Genomic DNA, 13,594 nt, shown 5'->3' on the forward strand with positions numbered 1-13,594 from the left:
CATTCTCCCAAGTCATTCTCCAAGTTTCTGCCAACCCCTAAGCAAAATACATAATAGCTTTGGGTCATTTTCTTAGGACATTAAAGGAGAACCAACCTACCTGCTTCACCCTAAATCAATTTGATTTTAACTTTAAGAAAGGGAGCAGCTGCTCCCTATATTGTGTGTGGGTGTGGGGAGAGTAATATATCTACTCTAAAGCTGGGTGAATGTTTGTTGAATGAACAACTAAATATTGTGTGGGCATATATGTGAAAGGTTTAAAATTCCTTGTATCTAATAGCTGGCAATGTGAGCCTGCATTAAATAATCTGTCATTCATCAAAGCTGGAAGATAATGTGGAGGATGAAACTTTCTCTCTTTCAGGATGATGTTATCACCGTGATTCGTAGGATTGATGAGAATTGGGCGGAAGGCAAATTAGGCGATAAAGTCGGCATCTTCCCCATCTTGTTTGTAGAGGTAAGTGATGTAGAAGCCAAATCTAAGTTAAGCCCATGAAAACTGCTAAATAATCAGCATTGGGCCCCATGTTAGCCCTCTCCCCAATAGCAGAGGACTATGCAAACCTTAGTCCGAGTTTTTACCTATTTTAGATTGAGAGCTAAGAGGTGATGGAAAATAGACCATTCGTTCATTCAACATCAATTTGTGAAAAATGTGCTGTGTACAAAATGAGAGGCAGCGTGGTATGATGGATAGAGAGCCAACTTTGAAGTCAAAAAGCCCTGGATTCAAGACATGTCTCTGATCCTGGCTCTGTGACCCTGAACAAGACATTTAATCTCTCAGTGTAAATTCTCTAAGCCTGTAAATTGTAGAGAAGATGTCAACCCGGAGAGATTCTTTACCTGGCAGTTCCCTATCCAAATGAAATCACCAGTCCAGTCCTTATCTGTACAAAGCCAAAATACAGTGAATGGGATACAAAGACTATTAAGACATTATCTTTTTGTTCCAGACTTGATCTAGTCAATACCAGGATAATTAACTATTGCTCTATTGTTATACCTGTTTCCAATTCATGCTTCTATAACCTCAAGGTGATTGGAGGGATTCATTCCAAAATTAAAATGAGGCATGTAGGTAGCACATTTGATAGACCACTGGATTTGGACTTGAATTCAAATCTGAACACAGTCTCAAAGCTGTGTGGGCCCTGGGCATGTCACTTTAATTTCTCTTCAGCCTTAGTTTATAAAACAAGCCTCATCTGAAAATGATATAATAATACCTAACTTTCTGGAGTTTTTAAGGATAAAATGAGATATCTGTAAAATGTTTTGCAAATTTAAACCACTATATAAATGCCAGTTAGCTATTAATAGTAGTAATAATAGAAAGGGAACTTGGTCATTTTGTTGGGTAAATTATAAAAGTAACTATTAACTTTTAGAAAGTTCAAACTTGCTTTAAAAGATTTTTTATTTCTTTTTTTTTAATTTATTTATTTTTTAAATAACTTTTTATTGACTGAACCCATGACAGGGTAATTTTTTACAGCATTATCCCTTGCACTCACTTCTGTTCCGATTTTTCCCCTCTCTCCCTCCACCCCTTCCCCCAGATGACAAGCAGTCCTTTACATGTTAAATAGGTTACAGTATATCCTAGATACAATATATGTGTGCAGAACCAAACAGTTCAAAAGATTTTTATTTCAATAAAGATGAAATAAAGATAATCAAGAATGGTGAAGGGGGGAGATGGAGCAAGAATCATGTAATGAAATACATATCATATAAACATATATGAGTAGTTACAGCTGCATAAGGGCGGTGGATAACATGTCAACCTAGAATTAGTAAGACCTGAGTTCAAATAAGACACTTCCTAGCTGTGTGGCCCTGAGAAAGCCTCTTACCCTTGTTATTTCAGTTTCCTCATTTGTAAAGTGAGCTAGAGAAGAAAATGGTAAATCGCTCTAGTATCTTTGCCAAGAAAACCCCAAATGGGATCATGAAGAATCAGCTATGACTGAAATAACTAACAGAAACAACTACTATGTAAAGCTAAAAGCTTTTTCTGGAAAGATTAGAATGTCCAGAGTGAGAGGGGATTATTCTGGGAAAATTCTCTGTCTAATTTTGAAGGCAGTCTATGATTTTGACCTATTTTATCTTCTAATCCAATTCTCACTATTCCCCAACATGAAACCCTTATTCCAATAAGGCCAGTCAATCTCTTCATTGTATCACCCCACGTCCACTCCCCAACCCACATTTCCACACATGCTTAATGCCAACATTATGCCTCTGTTCATATACTCCCTTCTTTCCCACCCATTCAAGTCTTACCATCCTTCAAAGTACTACCCATCTCCATGAAGTTTTCTCTATCAGACCTCTCATGATCTTTTTCTTCTCTGAACTCTCCTCCAGGATACTAAATTATATACTTTCTGGAATTATCTAATTTTTCTAGTGTCCAAATTCCCAAAGAGACTATAAGGTCTGTGAGGGGTTAATTTTTTTCCACAGTTCCTAACATAGTTGTAGATATATGGTGTGTGCTGAATAAATATTGATTGATTGAACTTACTATAGGGATCACTTTTCACTTAATCCCTTTAGAATTTGAAGGATGACTTTGGAGTATTGAGTGTGACTAAAGAGTTTATATTTAGTCCAGCCCTGATCAAAACAATACTCCCCTTTGCAACACCTTCAAGGAGGTATCTGATCCTTTAGCCTCAGCTTAAAGAACTTTTGATGACAGAGAACTCAAGGCACAACAATCTGAAGTCATCCATTCTTTTGAATTGCTCAAATTGTTAAAGTGTCCTTACATGAAGTTTTGTATTCTGAAACCAAGCAAAAGTTTTAATGACTCTTCCACATTCCTTCAAATATAAAGGACATCTATAGTGTCCCTACAAGTCTTATTTTCTTCAGATTTAAGATCCTGAATTACTTCAACTAATTGTTATGTACACTCCGATTTCTTCTCTGATCTTAACTTCACTCATTACTGAATTCTTTGAACTACATTTCTTCTTAATTTCTTCCTCTTTTCAGCTCTCCTGTATATAGTACACAATAAATACTTCATAAGTGCTTATTGATTCATTAACGTATTTACTGGCTCTCCCCCTCTCCCCCAGTAGAATAAAAGCTGCTTAAAGTAGGGGCTGGGAACAGCTAAATGGCACAGTGGATAGAGCACCAGCCCTGAAGTTGGGAAGACCTGAGTTCAAATCTGACCTCAGACACTTAACACTTCCTGACTGTGTGACCCTGGACAAGTCACATAATCCCAATTTCCTCAACAACAACAACGAAAAAAAAATTAGTAGAAATTGTTTTGCTTTTTTATATATTATATCTCCAGTGCTTGGCACATAGTAAATACTTAACAAATGATTATTTTTTTCCTATAGTATTTCTCCCCTTCTATAATTCTATTAATGTGGCTCTTTTTTTAGAGAAAAAAATCTTTTTAAAATAACATTTTATTAATTATTGAGTTCCAATTTCTGTCTTCTTCTGTCTCTTCCCTGAAATGGTAAATATCTAAGTTATGCATGTGTAATGATGTGAAATATATTTCCATATTAGTCATTTTGTAGAAGAAAAGTCAAAATTAAAAAGAAAGTGAAAAATAGTATGCCTTCATCTGTATTCAGATACTATTAGTTCTTTCTCTAGAGATAATTATAACTTGTCTAAAAGAGAATTTTAGACATGTCTTACTCTTTTTCAATCAATGATGACTCTTCACTATTTCCCTTTCTAAATGTTTACAACCCTTTGAATAATAACTTCTTGATTACTTCATATACTTTTTCCATGTCCCCCAAATGAAGAATATCATACAGTTTATCATCAATCTTTAAAATCTTGTCATTATATTTTATAATCATTTTTATTCTCCTATCCTTCAAAATCAGTAATTTGAAGAATACTCAAGGAAATAATCAAACCAGTCATATATCTATTCTTATAATTAGTAGAAAGACACCTATATTTCTGAGTAATTGCTATCTTCCAAGATTCAGATTTTTAAAAATACTTGAATACTTTAAAATGGTTCTTACATTTGACTTCTGTCATTACTTAATTAAGACTAGAACTTGCTGAAAATTCTTCAAATGAACTTTGAATCACCCATATATCATTAAAAAAAAATTGAAAGAAAACATTGATTTCTTGTGAAGACTCTTAGCAAACAGTGCATTTTTTTTTTAATGCATCCTTTTTTTTCTTGGATTATATCTAAATAGAGAAGGGGAAGTACAAGATGCAAAATAGGACATCATCTCCAATATATTCTGTGTTGTACTCTTAATCAAGAATAATTCTAATTTTTGTCTTTTGTATAATGGGTAGTTAATAAATGCTTGTCAAATTTAATTTATTACTCTTGCTGAGCTCAAAGAATCTAAAAGATTTTTTTATATGAGTAATAAATACTTAACTCTACAATTCTCCTTACTAGTGTAATTATGCCCTTTGAATAACAAAGTGGACAAAGGCCAAAGATTTTTTTAATACTCTACCCCTTTATGGGTTAAAAGGAGGCCTTAACTAGGAACAACAGAATATTTAAGCCTGTAAAGAAGGAATTTATTTCTACAGTTATAATTTTACTTCAGTTGGCAATAAATTTGATTAATTCAATTCAAGCATGATGAATGGCTAATTGGTATCTAGAATTGTGTTCGAACACTCAGCCATCCCTTCAGAGAGTTAGAATCTAACTTAATAGGAAGGACTTCTAAACATTAAGTGGTACAATAACACTCCAAACAATGTATGATTAAATACACAATGGCTGACCTATAAATGTTATTGCCTTCCAGAGAAAATGAAAAAACAATGAGTTAAGAGTAGTGAAAGTTTCATACTTGTTAGATCTTGAAGAATGGATAGGTTAGGAATAAACTGAGAAAAAACAATGATCAGGGTAGCTAAATGGCACAGAGGATATAACACCAACCCTGGAGTCTGGCGGGCCTGAGTTGAAATATGACTTCAGATAATTAATACTTTCTAGCTTTGTGACTCTGGGCAAGTCACTTAGCCCCAGTTACCCTGGGTAAGGGAAACAATAGAATTCAAAAGAGAAGATTTAAGAAAATAGATTTTAACCTAAAAAGAAGCCAAGTGTATTCCTGTGAATGTTCAGGGTAAAGAGACAGAATAATAACTACAGTAAATAGTTATTTAAGCACCTGTTATACTTGGGTTAGATCAGACTTGGGTCCCTCACTTCATACAGCTTACAAACTAATAACAAGGAAATATCACCTGTTTGAGAACATTTTTATAGTTCCATACAAATGAGAAGGAGCCACAGAGACAACTTGGAAAATTGATCATTTTATTTTCATGATCACATTTACCTCTGTTTCTGTGAAGTGTTTGGGTATCTGGGAACTCTTTTGGAAAATTGCATCATTGTTCTGTGCTCTAAAAGATTGCCAGTGGTGTCTACACTGAAGAAGAGGAAGAATTTTAGCAATAGCATACTCTTAGAAACTCTGCCCAAGATTGGAAAACAAAAATTGACTTGGCCTGTTATTTGAAAATTGCCCAACCCTAACCCCATCTCTGCAAGAATTAATATCATAGCTTCTTAGATCTAGAGGTAGAAAATATTGTAGAGGGTATCTATCTAAATCCCTTCTCCCCGCTTTGTTATAGATGAGGAAACTGAAGTTTTTAGAAGTAAAGTTGAATTACCAAAATTACCTAGAGTCAAGATTTGAATGTGGATACTATATCTCCAAGTTTAGATCTCTAAGTTCGGCATTGTTTTTGCTGTACCAAGTTCCTACTTCCAAGATCAAATGTATAGATTTGCTATGCTTATCTAGATAGAACCTAAATGTGAATGTAAATACTATTGGTACAATAGTAGGGGAGGGAATCCTGGGAATTTCTTTCACTAGAATAAAAAGAACAAATTCAAAGAATTCCAAATACTTAACCTTGTCTATAGAAGGTCTATAGAAACCAGTTCAATGAGTTCTAAATTTAACGCTAAAGTGACAAAACCACAATTTTCATTGGATTTTTTGTATTCCAGCCAAACCTCACCGCAAGACGTCTGTTAGAGAAGGGCAAAAGCCATCGGTCATCCCATATAAAGAGTATGTCCCTGACATCCTCTTCTCCTAGAAGCAAAGTGGCAGACTCAACAGCCTTCAATCAAGTCTTAGAATCCAGAAGGAAGAACCCAAGACAATTCTCCATCATGACAGCCTTGAACACCCTCAACAGAATGGTCCATTCATCTTCAGGACAACAAATGGTAAAAATTGGCTCCCCTGTGCTTATTAGCTCCAGCAATCCTTCTGTGTCATCTCAGAATTTGGAGAAGAAAGAACTCTCATCTAACAGCCCTGTCCAGGTAAGAAAATACATTTGACATTTTAAACTAGGGATAGACTGGGACTTTAGGAAATGATTAATACAATGTTGTTGTGTTTGTTTCTTGTTTAATATGGTGATTCGCAACTTGTTCAAGCATCAGGGCCCATTTTAATGAAAAAAAATAGTAAATAGTAAAAATAGTAATAGTTAAAAAAAAAATAGTAGATTACCCCCATTTTAGTAGTTGTATTCTTGGTATCTATTGATTGATCATATAATGACAAAAAACTACCCTAAATTCAGTAATGTTTTTCTTTTCATTTTAATTATTTAAATTTAAATACCAAAAAAGATCATTTTCATATACAGTTTATGAGCCCATGAATTTAAGATACAAAATAAATTTTGTGTGCTACTTTCAAAACTACATTCCTTGTCTTCCTTCTGAATTTCCTTCTATTCTCTTCTGTGTATTTAAAAAAAACCTGTTTCAGTGGCCTTTTTTTCTTTTGTATTGCTGTTGGTGCCAACCTTATCTTCTGACGTATTCCTCACAACTAACCAAGAAGAAGAAAAATACCCTTTTAAAAAAAAAATTGAGTCAAGCAAAATGTTGCTATCCTTGTTAAATTGTTCTGCTAATTTACTCTGTGTCAGTTTACTCTACTCTGTAGTCTCTGAAATTCTCATAATTTTTACTATGAAATAATATCCTATTACATTCAACTGCCACAATTTGTTCATCCATTTCTGTGATCTGAGAAGCAGCCTAAAGTACCCCCTTATATTCTAGTTATTTTCTTTTTTCTCCCTTTTATTCCCTGCTTCAGGATCCTAGAGGTTTGTTTTGATTGTGGCTATTTTTTCCTAGATATTTTCCTTCCTCTTAACTTATATTCCCCATAATCACTTGTTTCCCTGTTTAATTTCATGAATTTCTATACCAAAATCTTTGTGTATTTGTTCAGCCTTTATTTGTTCATTTCAGATAAGAATGGGGCTTATCTGCTATACATTCCCTCCACCTTTTCCTCCATGTTTTCATATTTTTTCATGTAATACAGTTATGAGAAATAGCAAGTTCTATCTTCTTCTTCCTCTTTTCCATATTAGTGTATTCCTTTTATCCTTTCTCTCTATTCAGAACAAATAATTTTTTTTCTTATTTAACTCTCTCAATCCTCTTAAGACATAAGGTTCTAAAAGGACTTTTGTTTCTTCTCCCTCTATTAGAATGTTGGCAGATTATAAAACTCTGTCCAGTTGCTTCAAATGAATTTACCTTTCTCAATTCCTCTGAACTTTTGTGTTTATATTGCAAAGTTCCTACTCGGGGTCTGCTTTTTGCATCAGAAATCCTTCAGAGTTTTCGTTTTCACTAAGGCTCTATTTTCCCCTTGTAGAATTATACTCAGTTTTGCAGTTTTTCAATTATATAAGAAAATATTCATTTATAAATATGTATCTTTTGTCTTTTGAAATATTATATTCCATGATCTCCTTTTATTCATAGCAGAAACCGTGTCTTGAGCGTCCTGATTGTGATCCTTTAGTATTTGAGCTGCTTCTTTCTGAATATTTGTAGTATTTTTTTGATGTAGAAGTTCTAGATTTTGTTTATTACAAGATTGGAAATTTTTCATTTATGATTTCTTGATATAGTCCAGGTTTTTTAAATCATGTTTTTCAGGAAATCTAATTATTCTTACAGTATCCTTCCTTGATTTGTTTTCCAACTCAGTTGTTTTTCAGATAAGTAGCTTACATTTTCTTCTATTTTTTAATGTGTTGATGTTGTCTGGTATTTCTTGCTTTTTCTTGGGGTCATTGATTTCTTTTCAGTCTATTCTAGATTTCAAAGAATCCTTTACTTGAGTAAAGTTCATAGCTTTCTTTTCTAAACTATTTGTTCATTTTCCAATTCTTTTCTCTAGAGTATTTTTTAAATCTCTTCTTTCATTTCTTCTAGGAATTCATGCACTCTTGTGGAAAATCCATTTTTTCTCTTTTGACTTTCTGCTTTTGCAATTATTATAGATAAACTTTCTTTTCTGAAAGCTCTTTCGATTTGCAATAATTTTTTGTACTGATTAGTGTTTTCTTTGTCGCCTTACCTTTAGATCTTGAATTAAGTCTTTATGTCAGGGCCAACCTCTTGCAACAGTTTTGAGTGAAATGGTCAGTTTGGTTCCAGAGTGTTGCAAGTAGCATGTGACTTTGATCATGCTGGGGCTGACCTTTTGAGAAAAATTTCCTTACCAATGACACTCAGGCTTCTGGTGAACCTCCTATGCAGATCTGGGATAGAAGAAATCACTTACTGTCATTTCTGTCATTTCTCATTGAATTTTCTTGATCATCGTTTCATCTAATGAAAAAAAATTTTTAATGCCAATTATATATGTTTCTCTTTATATAAATGCTATGAAACCTTCAGAAGCCACCTTAAGCCCTCCCTTCTTCAGGAATAACTCATTCTTTGAAAATTCTAATCCATATTCATCTCTACTTTTCCTGAAATAATGACATATCATTATAATATTTTATCACTCTACTATACATGGTCTTGCTTTTATTCTAGCATTCTACTATGCATGGTCTTGTTTGTCATTCTAATTCATTATTATTTATAAATTGCTTTAAGGGTTTGCGAAGTCCTTTACACATATTATTTTATTTAGAACTCACAATAACCCTATGAGGATAGGTGCTATTGTCACCCCCATTTTACAGATGATAAAACTGAGTCTGAGAAAGGTGAAATAATTTTCTAGAATCACACATCTATTCAATGTCTCAGGTAATACTTGAATTTGGGTCATCCTGATTCCAGGATTCCAAGCCTAGCACTTCATGCACTATGCCACTTAGCTGCCTAAATATTTCATTTGTTGTGAATCTGAGCTGTGAGTGAGCTCTTGTGTGGTTGTGGTTTGAACAGGATGATCTTTTAGACAAACTCTGAAAGTCACCTAACCAAGCCGGAAAGTGTCTAAAAGGTCCAACAATAGTGAGTCAAGTGGGGAGGGTCTTGAATGGAGAAACATGTAATAGCTTATATTTGTAGGGAAGGATGCATTTCAGTCACAAAGCACATTTCTGGTGCAGGGCCATGGAAGGAGCACTAAATCTGAAGATAGAGGGTCTGAGTTCAAATCCTAGCTGTACCACATGAGATCATAACAAACTCATTCAATTTTCTGAGCCTTAGAATTTCCTCAGAGGTAAAATGAAGAATCTAAACCAAATGACCTCAGAGGTCATTTATTCTAAATCTCCTGTGTTGTATTCTTTAAAATGATGGAGTTGGAATAAATTACTTCTAAAGTCACTTCACTCCAGGACTCTATGGGTGTGTGTATGTGACTCACTTAAAATTATCAAGACATCTCTGAGCTAATCAGGATAAATATTATTACTACCATTTTATGAAGGAGGAAACTAAACCCAAGTTCACAATGGCCAGTGAGAAGTAAGGAGGGATAGTAGACCTAAATCTCCTTATTCTGAACATAGCATTTAATGAACTAGGCTATTTTAGAGGAAAGAGTCTCAATCTCAAATCCACAGACCTCCAAGGAGTATATACACAGAAAGATTTCAGGAAAATGTTGGGTGGAAAAAAATTATAACTTAATTTCCACATTCTCTATTTGATATTTAGCATTTTCTTCATTATGAATTTTTTTAAAAATCTAAGAAAAGGTCCATAATATCCAAAAGGTAAAAAAAAAAAAATACCTCTGGTCTCGAGAAGGAGATAAGATTGGTGGGACACTAAATTATAAATACAGGACAGAGTGCCAGAAACTTAGCATGAGAGAACAGTACAATGGTGATTGGCATAGGCTACAGAAGAAAACCCGGAGGAGAAATAGGGGAGATGAGAAGTATAATGGAGACAGAGCCAAGAACACAATTCCTACTCAAAGACTTATTATGAAAAGGTCTGAGTGATTACGACTCATTTTAACATCGGGCACCCTAAAAGGTTATAAACTAAAGGAAGGCAGTAAGGTAACCCAAGAGCCAAAATCTTTCTGGTAGTGGGTACTTATTTAGGATGAAAGGCAGTTTTGGAAGATGAAAGAGTAGATTGATGAGACCAAGTAATTAAGAAGTGAATTGCATACTGGGAATTCTACTGCAAACACTCTTTTTAGCTGTGCAGGTAGCAACCTGAAAAGCCAAACTTGGCATGTACTGATTTTTTTAAAAGAGCAGTAAATCTCGTTTTTAAACATGAATCTCTACCTTGGGATTAAACAGTTTAACTGAATTTTAATCCCTTTTTAACAAGACAAGAAAAAGGAGAAAGTCAAGGACTTGTCTGAGACTTAAATGTTAGTAGAAATAGTGCAACAGTTCATTTCTAGCTTTAAAGTCCAGGACTTAAATTGGGGATGAGAAAGAGAAGGGAATAAGTGCCTACTGTGTGCTAGGCACTGGGCTAAGTGCCAATATTATCTCATTCAATCCTTACAACAACTCTGGGGCATAATTATTATTCCCTTTTTATAACTGACCTTAAGTGACTTGCTCAGGTCATATACCTAGGAAGATATCTGAGGCTGAATTTGAACTCAGGTTTTCCAAACTTCAGTCCTAGTATTTTGTTCAATGTGTCAGCTAAACTACAATTTAGAAAGTAATATGTCTGAAAAAGGTCTAAATGACCTAATGAACTAAAAGGTCATTATGGATCAACATAATAACAGGTTCACTACACCTGCCATTTTAGCCCCCTTTGTACTGATCATTCCCTCTATCACCACCCCCAACACACATATACACACAACATTTTTCCTACATAACAAAGACTTCAATATACCATCCCCATATATACACACACAAACTTCCCCCCCTACAAAGTGACATTCTTTTTTGTTGTTTGACTGATGGTTTTTAAAAATTGTTTCATTTCCCAATACACACACACACACACACACACACACACACACACACACACACACACACCCATCCCCATCTTTTGTAGGAAGGAATCACCATTAAGCAAAACAAAGTGGTACATTGATTATATCTGACATCATATGCTCTATTACATGCCTATAGATCATTTCTTTTTCAAAAGATAGGAGAATATATCTCCAGTAGCAGCCTTCTGCAATCAAGCTTGATTAATACATAGAACTGAGTTCTAATTTTTTTTTTTTTAAGAATTACTAAGCCAAAAGGCAATTAAGTGGTTCAGTAGATAGAACACTAGCTCTGGACTCAGGAGAGATCTGAGTTCAAATGTAGTTTCAGATATTTGATAATTACTAGTTGTATGACCCTAGGCAAATTCTTAACCCTATTCAGAGAAATCATATAGATATAGTTTACCTAGATTTTAAAATTTTTAATGAATTAATAAATGAATTGTTTTGATTAATTATTTAAATGTTTAATAAAGTAACTCATTATTGGAGAGATATGATGATGGTACAATTGGATAAATTCAAAATAATTAAGAGTAGTCACTAATATAGAAATGTAAGGATATAATGGACCCAACTCAAACCAACTAATGAAAGCTGATGGTAAAATTTTTAGTGTAAGCATTTACACCTCAGAAATTAGCAAAGCTGCAAATCAGAGCTCGATGTCTTATTTCTTAACTGTTTAAACTTAAGAAAGTGAGAGAGAAAAAATTATAGAAATTAAATTCAAAAGTATGTCCTGCTTCTATTTTTTTGTTTGTTTTGGAAAACTAGTTGTTAAATATTTACCAGCACACCCCTAGATCATTGTTAGCTTAGAAGGAAGTCTCCAGTAGAACTTCTGTTCTGTTAAACATTTTTCCAGTAACTTGGATAATAAGATCCTTATTAAATTTGAAAATATCTCATTTTCAAATTTAATAAGGATCTTCAGAAAAGGATTCAGAAAAGGGTCTTAATAGGCTAGAACTGAATCTTATTGTACTGAACCTAATAAAATGACATTTATAGGAATAAATATACTTAATAAAATGACATTTATAGGGATAAATATAAAGTCTTACATTTCAGTTTGAGAAATCAATGCTATAAATACAAGATGGAAGAGATATATCATCATCATCATCATAATGGTAGCTGGCATTGATATAATACCTACTATGTGCTGCCATATACTGAGTTAAAATATTTTTCTCATATATATATGTGTATATATATATATATACATATATATATAATCATTACATTTCATTATTATTACATTCATTTTGCAGATGAGGAAACTGAAGTAATCAGAGGTCAAGTGACCTGCCCAGGTTCACATATCTAGTATCAAGGATCCAAGGCTGGATTTGAATTCAGATCTTCCTCATTCCAGGCTCAGTGCTCTATGTACTACACTACTTAGCGTCATGATTATATAGGAGTGTGTTTGAATAAAGTCTTGGGGTTTTGATGGAATAAAAATATAATTTGAGTCAGCAGTCCAGTATGGCATTCAAGAATGCAATATTAAATTGTGTATTATCAGAAGGGGTATAGTTTCCAGGAATAAATGATGATCTTTCTATTTATTTGCCTGGTCAGATCACATTGGCTATAATGTTGTTAGTTTTTGGTATCACATTGTAGGAAGAATATTGATAAACTAGAGAACATAAGAAGAAAGCCAGAAGGATGAAGGACCTCAAGTCCATGATTTACTTGTATGGCTCCATTGGAAAAAACTGAGGATGTTTTGTCTAAAGATACTTAGAGAGGCTGTTTCCAGGAACTTAAAAGTTGCCATATGAAAGTAGGATTAATGTTTTGCTAATTAACATAGAGGATAGAACTAAGAACAATATATAGAGTTTGGAAAGAGGAAATTTAGGTTCAATATAAGGATATACTTCTTTCCAGTGACAGCTACCCTAAAAATAATGAGTTCTCCATTATGGGAGGCCGTAAAGTAAAGATTGAAGAATCACGTTGTAGAGGAGTTCTTGTTCAGCCATTAGTTCACCTAGATGATTTCTGAGATCCTTGATAACTCTGGGATTTTGTGGGTTTTTTTTTTCCTTTACACTGTTATAGTCTTTGTAGATATTTTCTTTGTTCTATTTTTTCTTCATTCTGCATTCTTTTATACAAATGTAGAAATATTCTTCTTTAAAGCACAAACACATGACTTTCCTTCCACATAATACACATATTTGGGTATTCGTGAACATATTTCTATTCATGTATACACGGTTCCCCTAATACACATCTTACTGAGCCGGGGAGTAGGGGGAGAGAGAGAAAGACAGAGAGACAGAGCGTCACAGAGGGAGACACACAGAGACAGAGAG

At 33.8% G+C, this 13,594-nt stretch overlaps 1 protein-coding gene across 4 annotated transcripts in view; it reads left to right on the forward strand.

The window, feature by feature from the left end:
• The window catches only part of SH3RF2 (SH3 domain containing ring finger 2), a 145,256-nt gene that overhangs the window by 71,435 nt on the left and 60,227 nt on the right, over positions 1-13,594 (forward strand). For all 4 annotated transcript variants that reach the window (XM_051978645.1, XM_051978646.1, XM_051978644.1 and 1 more), the window contains exons 3-4: positions 368-463; positions 6,032-6,355. In XM_051978645.1, the coding sequence (XP_051834605.1) occupies positions 368-463; positions 6,032-6,355 (420 nt within the window). The remainder of the gene's footprint in view (positions 1-367; positions 464-6,031; positions 6,356-13,594) is intronic.

The sequence above is a fragment of the Antechinus flavipes genome, chromosome 2 (genome assembly GCF_016432865.1).
Source record: "Antechinus flavipes isolate AdamAnt ecotype Samford, QLD, Australia chromosome 2, AdamAnt_v2, whole genome shotgun sequence".
NCBI lineage: Eukaryota > Metazoa > Chordata > Mammalia > Dasyuromorphia > Dasyuridae > Antechinus > Antechinus flavipes.